The 19,051-nt window shown below is 40.4% G+C and overlaps 1 protein-coding gene across 1 annotated transcript; it reads right to left on the bottom strand.

Annotated features, from left to right (window-relative positions):
• Positions 1–3,960: 3,960 nt before the first annotated feature.
• On the bottom strand, positions 3,961–18,010 carry BTG4 (BTG anti-proliferation factor 4). Its single transcript, XM_040257987.1, has 4 exons — positions 17,798–18,010; positions 17,043–17,180; positions 7,594–7,792; positions 3,961–4,460 (listed from the first exon to the last, which is right to left on the bottom strand). Exons 1-4 carry the CDS (start codon positions 17,968–17,970, stop codon positions 4,281–4,283), a joined length of 690 nt encoding a protein of 229 aa, XP_040113921.1. The 5' UTR covers positions 17,971–18,010; the 3' UTR covers positions 3,961–4,280.
• Between the last annotated feature and the right edge of the window lie 1,041 nt (positions 18,011–19,051).

The following is a 19,051-nucleotide window of genomic DNA, read 5'->3' on the forward strand; positions in this document are numbered from 1 at the left end:
TCCTCAAGAATTTTAATTTTTTAAGAGAAAAAATGTAGTACATACTCAGTTCAGTTCAGTCGCTCAGGCATGTCCAACTCTTTGCGACCCCATGGACTGCACCACACCAGGCCTCCCTGTCTGTCACCAACTCCTGGAGTTTACTCAAACTCATGTCCACTGAGTCGATGATGCCATCCAACCGTCTCTGTCATCCCCTTCTCCTCCCACCTTCAATCTTTCCCAGCATCAGGGTCTTTTCCAATGAGTCAGTTCTTCACATCAGGTAGCCAAAGTATTGGAGTTTCAGCTTCAACATGAGTCCTTCCAATGAACATTCAGGACTGATTTCCTTTACGATGAACTGGTTGGATCTCCTTGAGGTCCAAGGGATTCTCAAGAGTCTTCTCCAACGCCACAATTCAAAAGCATCAATTCTTCAGCGCTCAGCTTTTTTTATAGTCCGACTCTCACATCCATACGTGACTACTGGAAAAACCATAGCCTTGACTAGAAGGACCATTGTTGGCAAAGTAATGTCTCTGCTTTTTAATATGCTGTCCAAGTACATATTCAGAGAAATTCAAAATGCAGATTAGAAAGACCCAATCTGGTTATTATATACTGATATACCAATAGATATATTCACTTATTAGGGGACTTGAACTATACTGCCTACTTTTAATCACAGAAAAATATATCTTCCTTTTATTTTCCCCTATACATTTGCTTCAGGGCCACATGAGAAACTCTAGAGAATTTTATATGGCTGGCAAGCTCACAGATGGCTCATTGTGGGTCAAGTCCTAAAGTAGTGATGGGATTGATTTTTTCTTGAAGACTAACTTGGAACAGTGGCTGTCTCTGGTACTGTGTTACACAGAACTGTGAGACAATCTCTTCAACCAAACTAGAACACTGTGGTTGGTTAGCACATCTATCATGGGCAAGAGGTACAGGAGCAGCAATACATGTGATGGTAAATACAGAGATTTGCCATCTCCGTTCACTACAAGAAGTTCTTTCAAAACAACCTCACAAATTTCAAGAGACACTTTGCTAGTAAAATTCTCTGTGTAAAGTTTCTTAGAAACCCATTCTCTGTCACAGCCACGTATTATATCATGTTTTAGATAGAGTAACTTTTACACAGTTTTCTTTCACTTATCAGTCCAACAAATTTTACATGTGAATAAAACCTACAGAAAAAAATCGTTATGTGAAATCCAAAATAACATCATTATGAAATCTATAAGGTAGAAACAAAAAAGTCTAGATAGGACTGAGAATCAGATTAGTAGTAAGAAAGCTTTAAAAAGCATGGTTTAAAAAAGAAAGATATGAAATCAAATAATAGTTATGACAAAGTAAGTTATCCAGCATTAAGAGTTGGTATCCCCAAAATGGACAAAGAAAGCATTCAAATATAGTATTGCAAAAGATTGCTTTAGAAAAATTAAAATCTACAGATCAGAAAGAGGCACAATGCTTCAGGAAAAGAATCATACAGAATGAATGACTGAGACATAGACTCCCAGTACAGAGAAAGAATTTTTCAGACTATCAGGCAAAGGGGGTCACCTACAAAAATAAATGCACATGTTTCCGTGAGTGGTGGGGAGTTGCAGAAATCAGGCAGCTCTCAGGTTTCTCCATGGCAGTGTATAATGCCACAATCATTAGATTAGAGTGATGGCTATGAAGCTACAAGGGAACGAAAACATAACCTAGGATTCTTTTTTAATTATGTATTTATATTTTGGTTGCACTGGGCCTTCATTGCTGCACGTGGGCTTTCTTTAGTTGTGGCAAGTGGGAGCTATTCTTCCTTGCACTTCATGGGCCTCTCATTGTGGTGACTTTTGCTGCAGAGCACAGGCTCTAGACACACAGGCTTCAGTAGCTGTAGCACACGGGCTCCAGAGCACGGGCTCCAGAGCACAGGCTCAGTGATGGCGGCACACAGGCTTAGTTGGTCTGCAGCATGTGGGATCTTCCGGGACCAGGGATCAAATCCCATGCCCCATGCATTGGCAGGTGGACTCCTATCCACTGTACCATCAAGGAAGTCCATAACCTAAGATTTTAATACTCAGGCAAGTTGCCCTTCAAGTATAAAAGAAGAACCTCAGGCATAAATAACCCCCCAAATAGAACACCTATGAGTCATCTGTGAAAAAGTTGCTTAAGAATAAAATGCAGCTAATCAAAGATGAATCAAAAGAGATTTCACATATAGAAAAGACTGATGAGCATTTATTGAATCAGTGGAAATATACAACTAGGCAAAAACATCTGTGGAGAATAATTATTCCAGGAGAGAACATAAATGTTAAACCTTGACATTAAAATGTTTCATATTTGAAAGTTGCCAAGAGAGTAAAAAAAGTTCCCATCACAAGAAAAAAAAAGTACTTAGGCTGACAGTTAACTAGACTTACTGTGGTAGTTATTTCACAATGTATATAAGTAGGAAATCATATTGTACAACTGAAACTAATAATATTATATGTCAATTACACCTCAATTTTTAAAGTGACATGGAAAATAAGGGGCAAGGAAAAAATGAAGAATGCTCATTTCTGCAGCTTTCACAGCAACAAATAAGCAATACAATTTTTTTTTTGAAGTTTTAAAGACTCTTCTGGCCTTTTGGCATTTCTTTCTTTAAAACCATAATAGAAATCTTTCAAAAAATAAAATACTTTGTGGTAGACAATCATACAAATATTTCAACAGCTTCAGTTTCACTTTAGGTTTCTTCATTTTTCTAAGATCAACTAAAATTAAATCCAAATATCTAACAAATAGCTCATATAATATAGTTTTCTTGTTAAATTGTCTGTATATCAATTCTTACATTTATATGTATATTAAGAATGACTGGAAAGATGGTCATCATTTAATGTTAACAATGGTAATTTCTGGATGGTGGGAGGGATTTTTATTTCCTTGGTATTTGTATTTCCTGCTTCACTTGAATTCTTCATAATGAGAGCACTCATGAAATGTCATAACTAAGGCTACTAAGAGGCTTAGTAATAAACCAAATATTTTAAAGGGAATTTTGTATTTTAAAATGTAATTTTCAAAGATGCTCTTGCTGACCTTATGAAACAGAAGAGTTATGGCAGATAAAGAGTAAACCAGAACACTATTCATATATTGTGAGGATCACTCGTCTCTAAATGAAGGTCTACTTTTTAAGTGAAAGAGGAGAGTGAAAAAGTTGGCTTAAAGCTCAACATTCAGAAAACAAAGATCATGGCATCCGGTCCCATCACTTCATGGGAAATAGATGGAGAAACAGTGGAAACAGTGTCAGACTTTATTTTTTTGGGCTCCAAAATCACTGCAGATGGTGACTGCAGCCATGAAATTAAAAGACGCTTACTCCTTGGAAGGAAAGTGATGACCAACCTAGATAGAATATTCAAAAGCAGAGACATTACTCTGCTGATTAAGGTCCGCCTAGTCAAGGCTATGGTTTTTCCTGTGGTCATGTATGGATGTGAGAGTTGGACTGTGAAGAAGGCTGAGTGCTGAAGAACTGATGCTTTTGAACTTTGGTGTTGGAGACTCTTGAGAGTCCCTTGGACTGCAAGGAGATCCAACCAGTCCATTCTGAAGGAGATCAACCCTGGGATTTCTTTGGAAGGAATGATGCTAAAGCTGAAGCTCCAGTACTTTGGCCACCTCATGCAAAGAGTTGACTCATTGGAAAAGACTCTAATGCTGGGAGGGATTGGGGGCAGGAGGAAAAGGGGACGACCGAGGATGAGATGGCTGGATGACATCATGGACTCGATGGACGTGAGTGTGAGTGAACTCCGGGAGATGGTGATGGACAGGGAGGCCTGGCGTGCTGCGATTCATGGGGTCGCAAAGAGTTGGACACGACTGAGTGACTGAACTGAAATGAACTGAATGAAAAACAAGAACTTTTAAAACTTTCTTGCAACAGACTCAACTAGGAAGGTATTAAAAACACAGCACATTTATTTAAACTGTTACTTTTGATAATTCATTGACTCTTCTGACAGGTCAGTATCTTCATTCTATTACCTTATCGGGTACATTCATTAGTGTTACATAAAACTTCATGTAAAATTAAACAATTAAAAGTACAGTTAAGAACATAGTCGATCTGCATGAGAGGATTCACCATCATGTACCCTAGTCCCTAATGCAGTTATTTTTTCTGTTTCCTGGGCCTGTCCAGCTTAGACTCATTTTCATTTCAGAGAATATAAAAGTGGCTCCACTGAGCTCTCGCCCATGAGGGCCCAGCCGCTGCACTATCAGTGTGTGTTGACCCAGTGGTACCTGTCCACCCGGTGCCCAGCAGCAGGTCTGTGACCTTTAGGGGTCTTATGCAACGCATGACAAGCATTTCCTAGGAGGCCCATCCGGCCATCCCTCATATTCTTTTTTCGGGGAATTTGGAACCAAGATTGAAAGGGCTGTTTCAAGTTTTCAACCTGGGGAAAAAATAAAAAGGAACATGATGATTTTCTAATCATCTAATAAGTCAGCTTTAAGGATTAACTATAAACACATAACTCACAGGTATTAAAACTTTTAAAAGCATAGCAAATATAAACGAATAGAAATCAAGATAATTATCTTTGGAAAATTGACTTGATGGAGGTTATGAAATAAACACATTTACTCAAATTAGTATATATTCTGTATTCCCTATCCAACCCCCACCTCACTCAATCCAAAACCGTTTATTTACAATCTCTGGGGCTGAGGTGTAGAAACACCCATCTTAAACATCCCAGATGGCCAATACAAATGTTTTGCAGACCACACTTTGGAAGGACATTGCTCTGAAAGAACATAGCTGACTACAGATCTGATCCTTAGATGAAGACGATCTTTCTAAGGATCAACATAGAATTAAGGGCAAATATTTCACTACATAATTTAAAACTTTTATACATATAGAGGCTTCCCTCCTAGTTCAATTGGTAAAGAATCCACCTGAAATGCAGGAGACCCTGGTTCAATTCCTGGCTTAGGAAGATCCCTTAGAGAAGGGATAGGCTACCCACTCCTGTATTCCTGGACTTCCCTTGTAGCTTAGCTGGTAAAGAATCCGTCTGCAATGTGGGAGACCCAGGGTTCAATCCCTGGGTTGGGAAGATCCTCTAGAGAAGGAAAAGGCTACCCACTCCAGTATTCTGGCCTGGAGAATTCCATGGACTATGGAGTTGCAAAGAGTCAGACACTACTGAAAGACTTTCACTTTCACATATAGAACTAAATTCAAACAGTATATATAATTTAGAAAACTAAACATGCTGGGGGGGGGGGGGAATTTGCCAATAATATGACAAGGAGTTAGAGGGATTGAACCTGTGTCTCTTACATCCCCTTCATTAGCAATTTCTTGTCTCCTTAATTAGCAGTTGGGTTCTTTACCACTAGCGCCACCTAGGAAGCCCCAAAAATATTCCTAACCCTTGAAAAGCCTATAACAACACATTAGGACCTCAAAATAAATGAGTGAAGAAAAAATTCATTAGATAGGTAGTACCCACAACATTTAGGTACATGGAGTTTTTGTTTTAATGTTTAATTTAATTAGTAATATAATCAATATTATAATAGTCAAAGCTAAGTTTTTTCATGTATGAATGTGAGAGCTGGACAATAAAAACAACTGAGTGCCAAAGAATTGATGCCTTCAAACCGTGGTGCTGGAGAAGACTCTTGAGAGTCCCTTGGACTGAACCATCTGAAAGGAAATCAACCCTGAATATTCACTGGAAGGACAGATGCTGAAGCTAAAGCTCTAATACTCTGGCCACCTGATGCAAAGAGCTGACTCATTGGAAAAGACTCTGATGCTGGGAAAGACTGAAGACAGGAGGAGAAGGGGACAACAGAAGATGAGATGGTTGGATGGCATCACCGACTCAATAGACATGAGTTTGACCAAACTCAGGGAGATAGTGAAGGACAGGGAAGCTTGGCATGCTGCAGCCCATGGGGTTGCAAAGACTCAGACACGACTGAGCGACAGAACAACATAATTAATAAAATGCTATTTTTCAAGGAGAATATCCAATCTTAGGGAAAATGATAAAATGAACACTTTCACGTAGAGCTGGTGAGACTACAAATAAAGACATCTTTTTAGAAAGTACTTTGCCATGTGTTAACTTGTAAAATGCCCATACTCAATGACCTAATAATTCCAAATCAAGAAACAACTTAAGATTCAGACATCTCTGTAAAAATTAGCTTTTTTAATACCACAACAATGTGAAAGCAACCTAGATGTCTGCCAATAATTTGTTAGCTAAATAAACTGTAAAGGAAGCAAGTAGTTTAAAGTGTTAAATAGTTAAATTGCTTTAACATGTCCATACATAAGTGGTTAAGAAAACAAATTACATACAAACTGCCAGAGATTCTCCCTAAATCAGTGTTTTTTCAACTGTAAGTTGTCACCATTAGGGGGTCATAAAATCAATTTAAGTGGTTGATATTAATTAAATTTATCAAAGATTTGAGGCATTGTGCCTAGTTCGTCATGAAACCCACTTCCAATATATAGATATGCATATCTTCCTATGATCATGGTTGTGACTTAAAAAATAAATAATTTTTGTTGGTTTTTCTTTTTTGTTTTGAAAACTGCTCTGGTGGTAGAGTCACAGATCTTTGATCATCACTTAATATTCTAAATGTTGTACAGGTGGTATGTTATTTTCCATTGTCAAAAACTACTAATTTCAATATCTAATTCTGAAAGAATTTAGGTGAAAGGAAATTTGTGTTGTGCTTAGTTGCTCAGTCATGTCTGACACTTTGCAACCTATGACTATAACCTGCCAGGCTCCTCTGTCCATGGGGAGTCTCCAGGCAAGAATACTGGAGTGGGTTGCCATGCCCTCCTCCAGGGGATCCTCCCAACCCAGGGACTGAAGCCAGGTCTCCTGCATTGCAGGCAGATCCTTTACCGTCTGAGCCACGAGTGAAGCCCGAAAGAAAATTTACATATGTTCAAATACTATATGGAGAGATTCAACTAGAAAAAATGGTGTATATCCTGAGCACTCAGCCAAGTTGAGGGAATAAAAAGAGAGAAGGAAGAAAAAAATAGAAAAGTTTTGCCAGAATATCATTATTGTAATTTAAATCTTCATAATTTGTTTTTCCATGTTTCCCAATTATTTGTTTCTTTGCTTTTACAGTGAGCCTACTCTTTTTAGAATTAAAATAGAAAAAAAAAAGTGGGCTTCCCTGGTGGCTCAGGGGTGAAGAATTTGCCTGCAGTGCAGGAGACACCCGTTTAATTCCTGGTCTGAGAAGATGCCACGTGCCTGGGGGCAGCTAAGCCCCTGCACCACAACCACTGAGCCTGTGCTTTAGAGCCTGGGAGCCGCAACTACTGGCCCATGTGCTGCAACCACTGAAGCCCGAACCCTTGAGACTGTGCTCCAGAACAAGAGGAGTCACCGCAACAAGAAGCCCGCGCACCACTCCCAGCACTAGAGGAAAAATCTGCACGGCAACAAAGACCCGGCACAAATGAATAAATAAAATTATATTTTAACAAGAAGGGAAAACTACAGAGGAGAAGTGGAAACACTTTACCTGATAAATACTCTTTGGATTGCTGACTTTAGGAATTATCTGAGGTTCTTTCTTACAACTTTCTTCATCAGAGGAAGTGCCAGAGGAGTAGTCTAACGCGGCTCTGTTAACAGCATCACTGATTTGTTGGGATAATTCCCATTCCTCCCATCTGCCTTTGAAAGAAGCAATTGTAAATGGATGATTCTTCTCACCATACCTAAGAAAGAAAGGAAAATAAAGCATTCATCAGGGACTCAAATTCTCACAGGTTTTTATTTCTCATCTTTTCTGGAAACAGCTCAGTAACTTACAAGAAGAGTTACTTGAAAACAACAACAACAACAAATTGTGAGAATTAGGCCAAGATGGTAGAGTAGCAAGACCCTGAGCTTACCTTCTCTCATGAGCACGCCAAGATTACAACTATTTAGACAGCAGTTATTGATGAGAGACTGAAATCTAGCAGAAAAGATCTTCTACAATTAAAGTAATAAAGAAAGAACCACAATGAGGCAGGTAAGAGGAGTGGAGTGTAGTCCAGACACATACCTGCAGGTGGGCAGCACACACACAGGGGGATAATGACAGAGGGTCTCCCAAGGAGCATTCAGTGGGTGAGCCCCACATCACACTCCCCAGACCAGAGAGCTGACCCCAGGAAGACGAGCCCCCAGAATGTCTGGCTTTGAAGGCCAGGGGACTTACTTTCTGGAGAGCCAGATGGCTGTGGGAAATACAGACACCACTCTCCAAAGGCCCATACAAAATTTCACATGTTCTGGGACCCAGGGCAGAGGCAGCAGTTTGAAAGGAACCTGCATCAGACCCACCTGCTGATCTTGGAGAGCCTCCCGCAGAGGCAGGAGGCTGTGGAGCTCACCCTGGGGCCACAGAAACTGGCAGCAGCCATTCCGAGGAGCTCGTTCCACCATGCGAACACTGGTGCTGGCGAGGGCTGCTTTGAAATCCTCCCCCTAGCTGACTAGAACTAGGACCCAGACCCGCCACTAGCCCATCAGCACCAGTGCTGAGTTGCCTCGGGCCAAACACCTGGCCAGGTGGGGAAACAGTCCCATCTACTGTCAGGCACACTGCCCTAAGACCCCGAGCCCACAGCGGCCCCAGAATACTACACTGTCCACCAGAGGGCGCAGCACCTGGCCTCCACACGCCAGGGCACCAGCACTAGCCCCGGGACCCCCAGGGCCCTGCAAGCAGAGACCTAGGACCCAGCTCTGCGTAGCAGCGTTCTGGAACCAACCTCAAGACCTCCTGACCCCTGGGCCTACCTGACAATGAACCAGCACTAATCTGCGGCCAACTTCACACACCAGTGGACATCAAGACCTCTGGGCCCTTGCCTCACCCACCAACGGGCAGACACCAGCCCTAGGACCACCACAGGCCCACAGCTTACCATGACAGGACCCAGTGCACCCACCAGCAGGCTAACACCAGCTCCAGGATCTCCTGGGCCCAGGCCCCATCTACCAGCAGGTCAACCCTGGCTCTGAGACACCTTGGATCCCTCAGTCAGCCAGTCAGATATCTACCCCACCCACCAATGGGCCAAAGCAAGCTTTGGAACACCCTGGACCCTATAGCTGGCTATCTCAGGGTGCTGCCCCACCCACCAGCAGACCTACAGCAGCTAAATCCAGGACCCCCAGGGTCCTGCACTCAGAAATCTCAAGATATAGCTCCACCCACCAAATGAGCTAGCACTAGCCCCAGGCCACCCTGGGACCCTGGGCCCCCGTCCCCACCTCCTAAATCCCCATCGACATCCTGCCACCAGTTCTGAGTCCCTTGTAGCAAGAGAACTCAGGACCTGGTTCTGCCTGACAGTAGGTCAGCACCAGCCCTAGGATCTGGCTACACTCTTCAGCGGGTGGGCACCAGCCCCAGGATCCCTTGGGCCTTAATCCTGCCCACCAGCAGGTGGACACCACTTCTGGCATACCTTGGGACCCTCATACAGCAGCCCCAAGACACAATCCCACCCCCAGTGGGCTAACACTAGTTTGTGGCCCCCAGGCCCTGCAGCCAGAGACCCCAAGACACAATTCTGCCCACCAGTGAGCCAACACTAAGCTCCACCACCCTCTCAACCATCCCCCACCCACCAGCAGGCCAATACCAGCTCTAGGACATCTTGAACCCCCTCAGCCAGCCACTGTGGGATCCAGCCTTACTTACCAATGAGCCAGCACCAGCTGTGGGACACTCCAGAACCCACAACCAGTTGTATCAGAAAGCAACCCCACCCACCAGCAGGCTGACATTAAAATTAGAAACCTCAGCCCTGCACCTCCACCACCTCCACCCCCCAGCCCCAGAACCCAGCTCTGCCCATCAGTGAGCCAGCACTAGTCCCGGGAGCCCCTTCCTCAGGGTTCCACAGACAACTGCCTTGACCCAACCCTGCAAACCACCAGCTGGCAGCCTCCATACAAGGCAGGGCCTGGCAATCAACCAGACCAGGGGCCAGCCACACCTACCAGACCACCCACAGCAGTCATCCCACCACAGCATAAGGGCCCACATAGGGGGCACCCCTAGAGCATACAGCGCTGGTGACCAGAGGGGAGAGCACTACTGGGATGCCCTGGCTGTCTCCTACAAAAGGCTACTTCTCCAAAGTCAAGAAATACTACCAACCAACCAGGTACATAGAAATAAAAACAATAGGCCACAAATGAGGGAACAAAGGAACATGTTCCAAATGAAGGAACAGGATAAAACCCCAGAAGGTAAGTGGAAGAAGGCAATCTACCCAATAAAAAGTTTAAGGTCAAGATCATAAAGATAAAGAACTTGGGAGAAGAATAGAGGAAAATAGTGAAGAGTTAAGAGTTAGAAGATATAGAGAAGAATCAAACAGAGCAGGAGAATACAGTAACTGAAATGAAAATACACTAGAGGGACTCAACAGTAGGTTGGGTGATACAGAGGAACAGATCAGTAAGCTGAAAGGCAGATTAATATAAATCACTGAACCTGAACAGAAAAAAGGAATAAAAAGAAATTAGGATACTTAGAGATCTCTGGACCACCACCAAACACACTAACATTTGCATTAGAGAAGAAAAGAAAAGGGTCAGAGAACATGTTTGAAGACATAATAGCTGAAAACTTCCCTACCTGGAAGACGAAACAGACATCCAGGTCCAAGAAGCATAGAGACTTTCAAATAGAATCAACCCAAGGAGGACCACACCAAGATATATTGTTATTAAGATGGAAAAGACAGAAAATATTAAAAGCAAGGGAAACTCAACAAGTTGCATGTGAGGGAATCCCCATAAGGCTATCAGCAGACTTTTCAGCAGAAACTGCAGGCCAGAAGAGTATCATGTAATATATTTAAAGGGATGAAATGGAGACATTATGGCCAAGAATACACTACATGGCAAAGTTTACTCTCAGATTTGAAAAAGAGATCAAAAGTTTTACAGACAAGCAAAAGCTGAAAGGGTTCAGCACCACCAAACCAGTTTTGCAAGAAATGTTAAAAGGGACTTCTCTAAGTGAAAAAGGAAAACCACAACTAGAAACATGAAAATTACAAAAGGAAAAAGCTTATTGGTTAAAGGAAAATATACACTAAAAGCAGCAAGATGAACCACATACAAACCTAATAGGAAGATTAAAAGACAAAAGTAGTAAAATTGCCTAGACCTGCAGTAAGTAATTAAAGGATACATGAAACAATTAGATGTAAAATATGATGTCAAAAACAGTAAGCATGAGAGAGGAGGAGTAAAAGTGAAGGACTGTTAAAATGCATTTAAAATTAAAGAGATCAGCAACTTAAATAATCACATTTATACATACACGCACTTTGTTTTAAAGTGTTTTAAAGCAATGGAATTCCAGAAAAACATCTACTTCTGTTTCATTGACTATGCTAAAGCCTTTGTGTGGATCACAACAAACTGTGATCTTAAAGAGATGGGAATACCAGATCAACTTACCTGTATCCTGAGAAACCTGTTGCAGGTCAAGAAGCAACAGTTCGAACCTTACACGGAACAACTGACTGGTTCAAAATTGGGAAAGGAGTACAACAAGGCTGTATATTGTCATCCTGCTTATTTAACTTATATGCAGGTACATCATGCGAAATGCTGGGCTGGATGAGTTACAAGCTGGACTCAAGATTGCTGGGAGAAATAAACAACCTCAGATATGCAGATGATACCACCCTAATAGCAGAAAGTGAAGAGGATCTAGAGAAGCTCTTGATGAGGGTGAGGAGGAGAGTGAAAAAGCCAGCTTAAAACTCGAACATTAAAAAACAAAGATTATGGCATCTGGTCCCATCACTTCATGGCATATAGAAGGGGAAAAAGTGGGAGCAGTGATGGACTTTCTCTTATTGGGTTCCAGAATCACTGTAGATGGTGACTGTAGCCATGAAAACAGAAGATGCTTGCTTCTTGGAAGGAAGGCTAAGACAAATCTAAACAGCATATTAAAAAGCAAAGACATCACTTTGCCAACAAAGTTCTGTATAATCAAATCTATGGTTTTTCCAGTAGTCATGTAAGGATGTGAGAGTTGGACCACAGGAAGGCTGAGCACCAAAGAATTGATGCTTTGGAATTCTGGTACTGGAGAAGACTCTTGAGAATCCCTTGGACACCAAGGAGATCAAACCAGTCAATCCTAAAGGAAATCAATCCTGACTATTCATTGGAACGACTGATGATGAAGCTGAAGCTCCAATACTTTGGCCACGTGATGCAAACAGCTGACTCATTGGAAAAGACTCTGATGCTGGGAAAAATTGAAAACAAAAGGAGAAGAGGGTGGCAGAGGATCAGATGGTTGGATAGCAGCACCAATTCACAAACTTGAACTTGGACATGAACTTGGGCAAATTCCAGGAGATGGTGAGGGAAACAAGGAGGCCTAGTATGCAGCAGTCCATAGGGTCACAAAGAAACAGACATGACTTAGAGACTAAACAACAAAAATACACATAAAATACGTATTGCTATATATAAACCTCATGGTAACCAGAAATCAAAATCTATCATAGATACACACACACACACACACACACACAAAAGAACGAAAGCTAAACATCATCCAAACATAATTTGAAGATAAGGGAAGAGAGCAACAAAAGAACAAAATGAATTACAAAAACACCAAAACAATTGATAAAATGACTGTAAGTACATACCAATCAATAATTCCTTTGAATGTAACAGGAATAAGTGTTCTAAAGACAGAGTGAAGATACAAAAATAATATCCATATATATGCTATCTATATGCTTTCTATGGAGAAAGAAATGGCACCCCACTCCAGTACTCTTGCCTGGAAAATCCCATGGACAGAGGAGCCTGGTGGGCTGCAGTCCATGGGGTCGCTAACAGTCGGACACGACTGAGCGACTTCACTTTTACTTTTCACTTTCATGCATTGGAGAGGGAAATGGTGACCCACTCTAGTGTTCTTGCCTGGAGAATCCCAGGGATGGGGGAGCCTGGTGGGCTGCCATTTATGGGGTCGCACAGAGTCGGACATGACTGAAGTGACTTAGCAGCAGCAGCAGCAGCGCGCTATCTATAAGAAACTCACTTTTAGATCTAAAGACATACAGACTGAAAGTGAGAGGAGATGGTGGTATACTTCAAGAAGTATACCACTAAATAGAAATGAAAAGAAAGTCACAGCGGCAATATTTACACCAGAAAAAGTAGACTCTAAGACAAAGTAGACTTTAAAACAAAGACTGTAACAACAGACAAAGAAGGACATTATGTAATGATCAAGGATCGATCCAAGAAACTGTAACAATTATAAATATATAGGCACCCAACACAGGAGCATCTAAATATGTAAGCTAATATTAACAGAGATAAAGGGAGAAATTGACAGTAACACAATAATAGTAGGAGACTTTAACACCCCACTTATATCAATGAACAGATCATACAGACAGAAAAATCAAGAAAGAAACACTAGCCTTAATTGACCTAATAGACCAAATGGACTTAATAGATATCCACAGGCCTTCCATCCAAAAGCCACAGGATACATGTTCAAGTGCATGTGGAACATTCTCTGGATCAGACCACATGCTAGGCCACAAATCAGTTCCCAGTACATTTAAGAAGATTAAAATCATATTGAGCATCTTTTCTGATCACAATGCTATGAAACTAGAAATTGCGATAAGAAAACCACAAAAAAACACAAATAACGTGAAGGCTAAACAATATACTTCTAAACAACCAATGGATCACTGAAGAAATCAAAGAGAAAATTCAAAAAATACTTCTCGACAAATGAAAACAAAAACACAATGATCCAAGTCTTTGTGATGCACCAAAAGTAGTCCTTAGCGAGAAATTTATAGTGATGCCAGCCTACTTCAGGAATAAGAAAAATCTCAAGCAACATAACCTTCCACCCAAAGGGACTTTAAGAAAAACAAAGCCCAAAGTTAGCAGAAGGAAAGAAATTATAAATCTCAGAGCAGAAATGAAACAGAGACAAAAAGTTTTTAAAAAGTGAAACTAAGAGCTGGTTCCTTGAAAAGATAAATAAAATTGATAAACCTTTAGCCAAATTCATCAAGAGAAAAGGAGACAGCCCAAATCTATAAAATAATAAAAAGTTAGCAACAATGCCGAATTACAAAGATTGTAAAGAGAGATTACCATGACTATAGTAATCTATATGCAAATAAAATGGACAACCTAGAAGAAACAAATTCATAGAAATGTACAGTCTCCCAATATTAAACCAGAAGGAAATAGAAAATATGAACAGATCAATTACAAGTAATGAAATTGAATCAGTAATGGAAAAAATACTCCCAAGAAACAAAATTCCAGAACCAGACAGCTTCACAGGTGAGTTCTAACAAACATTTAGAGAAGAGTGAACATCTATTCTTCTCAAATTATTTCCAAAAATTTTCAGAGGAAGGAACACTTCCAAACTCATTTTTATGAAGCCACATCACCCTGATACCAAAACCAGACAAAGATTATCACAGGAAAAAAATTACAGGGTCAGGATCATTGAAGGAAAGTTATGACCAACCTAGATAGCATATTATAAAGCAGAGATATTACTTTGCCAACAAAGATCCATTTAGTCAAGGCTATGGTTTTTCCAGTGGTCATGTATGGATGTGAGAGTTGGACTATGAAGAAAGCTGAGTGCTGAAGAATTGATGCTTTTGAACCGTGGTGTTGGAGAAGACTCTTGAGAGTCCCTTGGACTGCAAGGAGATCCAACCAGTCCATCCTAAAGGAGACCAGTCCTGGGTGTTCATTGGAAGGAATGATGCTAAGGCTGAAACTCCAGTACTTTGGCCACCTCAAGCGAACAGTTGACTCATTGGAAAAGACCCTGATGCTGGGAGGGATTGGGGGCAGGAGGAGAAGGGGACAACAGAGGATGAGATGGCTGGATGGTATCACCGACTCGATGGATGTGAGGTTTGAGTGAACTCCAGGAGTTGGTGATGGACAGGGAGGCCTGGCGTGCTGCGATTCATGGGGTCACAAAGAGTCAGACACGACTGAGTTACTGAACTGAAATGAACTGATCATTGATGAACAGAGATGCAAATCAATGGAAGAGAATAGAAAGCCCAGAAATAAACCCATACATCTATGGTTAATTAATCTATGACAAGGAGGCATGAATATCCAACAGGGAAAAGACAGTCTCTTCAATAAGTGGTGCTGGGGAAATACAGCAGCTACTTGTAAAGAATGAACTTAGAAGGAGTTTCTCATGCCATTACAAAAATAAACTCAAAATGGATCATAAACCTGTATGTAAGACTGTAAAACATAAAAACTCTTAGAAGGTAACATAGGCAGAACTCTGATATAAATTGTAGCAATATTTTCTGGATGTCTCCTAAGGCAAAGAAAACAAAAACAAATTAAACTTACAAGCTTTTGCACAGCAATGGAAACCATCAACAAAAAGATTACCTACTGAATGGAAGAAAATATTTGCAGGTATAACTATCCACAATATATAGACAGCTCATACAACTTAATATCAAAAAAATTTCATTTCAAATTTTAATTCAAAATTTATTTCAAAATTTAATATCAAAAAAATTTAATTTCCAACCTAAAAATGGACCTGAATAGACATTTTTGCAAACAAGACATACAAATAGCTAATGGGCACATAAAGAGATGCTCAATATTTTGTATTATTTAAAGAAATGCAAATCAAAACAATGAGATATTACCTCACACTTGTCAGCATGGCTATCATTAAAATGTCTACAAATATCAAATGTTGGTGAGAACATGGAGAAAAAGGACCCCTTGTACACTATTGATGGGAATATAAATTGGTGCAGCCACTATGGAATATGGAGATTCCTCAAACTAAAAGTAGGATTACCATATGATCCAGCAATTCAACTCCTGGGTATATATCCAGAAAAAATAAAATCATTAATTTGAAAAGATACATGTACCCCAGTATTCTGAGCGGCACTATTTACAATAGCCAAGACATGGAAGTAACACAAATGCCCATCAATAGATGAATGGATAAAGATATGGTGTATGTACGTACACACTAGAGTACTACTCAGCCGTAGAAAAGAATGAAATTCTGCCATCTGCAGCAACATGGATAGACCCAGAGAATATTGTGGTTAGTGAAATAAATCAGAGAAAAGTAAAATACTGCATGATATTATTTATAGGTAGAATCTAAAAAAATAAAATATATGTGTATAGCAAAAAAACTGACTAAACGGATACAGAAAACTATTGGTTACCAGTAGAAAAGAGGGAAGCGAGAAGGGGCAAGGTAGGGGTAGGTACAGACTGCTATGTATAAAATGTAAGAATATACTGTACAATACAGGGAATATAGCCAATGTTTTACAATAACTTTAAATGGGGGTATAATTTATAAAAAAAAAACTTTTGAATTACTATGATGTATACCTGAAACTAATATAATTTTGTAAATCAACTATAGTTTAAGCAAAAAAATTGAAATGGCTTGTCAGCAAAGCAAATTGAGAGACCTGCTACTATACTGTCAAAATTGGTGGAGGTCGATTCTGTAAAAGCTTTCTAAGAATTAGCTAAGGTAAAGACAGACTAACTTTTTTTGATTCAACTAATGGACTGACTTGCTGATGATAGATAATTCCTCTTTCCCCTTGATACTGCCTAAAATGCTTGGACTTTATGCAACTGGCAATAGGATGCCATGTTTAAAGTCAAATTTCAAATACTTTGGAAAAATCTTTGTGCTTCCCACTCCATCCACCCTAAAATGAAGTCTGTGTTGTCTGATATAGCTTGCATCTAGTCTTAATGGGCTTGTGCCCTCATCGGTAATCCAGGGATTTGCAGCATCACCTTTCACAAAGATGCACAGACTAAATAACCTAAGGTTCCCAAGGGTCACAGACCACACAAACTGGCTCCAGTAAGATTACTCACCGGCAGCACACTTCAAAGGGATCTACCCATATGGTCATCTCCTTTGGAAGTCCCAGGTGAGAAAAATCCACGTTACTTTCAGCACAAGCCCTTTCTAGAATAGGATCTTTATTCTGATGATTGTTTATCCTGATACACCTTTAAAAACCAGAAAAGGGAAATGGCGTGGTGACAGTTGGAGAATCACGCTGCTGGCAAGGGTCTCCAATACACGCAGCTCCCACCTCACTCCCATCTTCCCTCAGCTCCTTCACCACCCCTCAGAAGTTTTACGGTAAGAGTGAAATATCAAATTTTTACACAATATGGATTCCATTACTGAATCACACAATTAGTTCACTAAATGTGCTCAGTCATGTTCAGCTCTTTGCAGCTCCATGGATTGCAGCCACCATGCTCCTCTGTCAGTGGGATTTCCCAGGGAAGAATATTGGAGTGGGTTGACATTTCCTACTCCAGGGGATCTTCCTGACCCAGGGATCAAACCCTCGTCTCTTGTGTCTCTTGCACTGGCAGGTGGATTCTTTACCACTAGAGCCACCTGGGAAGACTAAAGGTTCTCTGTATATCCTTCACAGTAAACACAAGTTAGAAATTCTTTAATCCACTTCGCACAAGGTTTGCTCTATAGTTTTCAAATTGTGCTATCATCTACTACTCTCCTTTTTTCAAGCCCAAGTTCAAACAAATAATGCAGGCAGTAGCTGCTGGCTTGTTACTGCCCTTTGCTATGCCTACCACATCCTAGCTCTCACCTGAAGGCTTGCCCTTTAGAAGGGTGATCAGAGTGCCAGTGACTCCTGTACGTTTCAAACAAGATTGTCATCAGCTTTTCTGCAAAGTCTTCTATTTGCTCTTTATTCAGTTTATCATGTTTTTTCACTAATCTTGTCACAAAGAAGACCGTTGTTGCTATTTCATCTCTCATGATTCAAGAAGAGCCTACAAGGAGGTCTGAAACCATTGAAAGGAAGCAAGAAGAAATTAAACAGAAACAAGGGTCTAACTTATTATCAACATGTAATTACCATTTGGAAATTTTATATACATACCTTAAATTTAAAACAGAAGTCACTTGCTAGTCCTTAATGAACTTAAAAAAAGCACATCAATATTATCAACAAAACAACCAAGCAAACCAATTCCTCAAATAACCTTTAATGATTCTCAAAGAAAAAAAAAATTTAAATACTGTGATATACTTAAACAAATGATTATGCAAATTAAATGCTTTTACAGTCCAGATCCAGGAGAGTAAGTTACACCAACCACTACTGTTTAAAAACATATTTACAAAGAGCAAAAACATTTCAGGATATAGTCATTCCTAAAATTGTGGCTCTCAGGTTGCACGTTCAAAAGTTAAGATTAATCAAATATGTATTATTATACTTGCCAGCAAAAGATCTTTAGCCCAACAGAAAGGGGGCCACAGTCAGAAGCCACTCTCACCACACCTGGTTTGTCAGTTCCAGGCTGCAGTTTATATAAACCTGGGTCCCAAGGCCGGATAGGTTTTTCGCCTTACACAGGTGCTGTCCTTTATGATAATTGACAGCTCTTTCCAGGTCCCCATCAAATTGCTCCTTGGCATATGTAGAGGATATTCGTTACGGAAAGTGTTTGTTTAAAGATTTTCAAACTGAATTTCTATCTTCTGTTTTGCTATTTAAGTCCTATCTTTTATGACGTAAATGAGAATCAATCCTTCTCCTTCCAAATCCTAAGAGCCTAAATTCCAGTATTTTCGTCTCTCATTTTATCTCTCAAAACTGTCAACATATTAAAGTATTTTGTCTTGAATCTTCTTTAAAATTAAACACAACTTTCTTTGAACAGTCATTGTGTTGACTCCACACATTTATCACTGTAAAATAAATGGAAAAGACCTCAAAGTATATCTAGTCTTACTAGTTCACTGATCACCTGATTTGGACCCACTGAGCTGCTTGTTAAAAATGCAGATTCCAGGACTTTATCCCAGATTCACTGAATCAATACCTCTAAAG

The sequence above is a fragment of the Oryx dammah genome, unplaced genomic scaffold, assembly GCF_014754425.2.
Source record: "Oryx dammah isolate SB20612 unplaced genomic scaffold, SCBI_Odam_1.1 HiC_scaffold_17, whole genome shotgun sequence".
NCBI lineage: Eukaryota > Metazoa > Chordata > Mammalia > Artiodactyla > Bovidae > Oryx > Oryx dammah.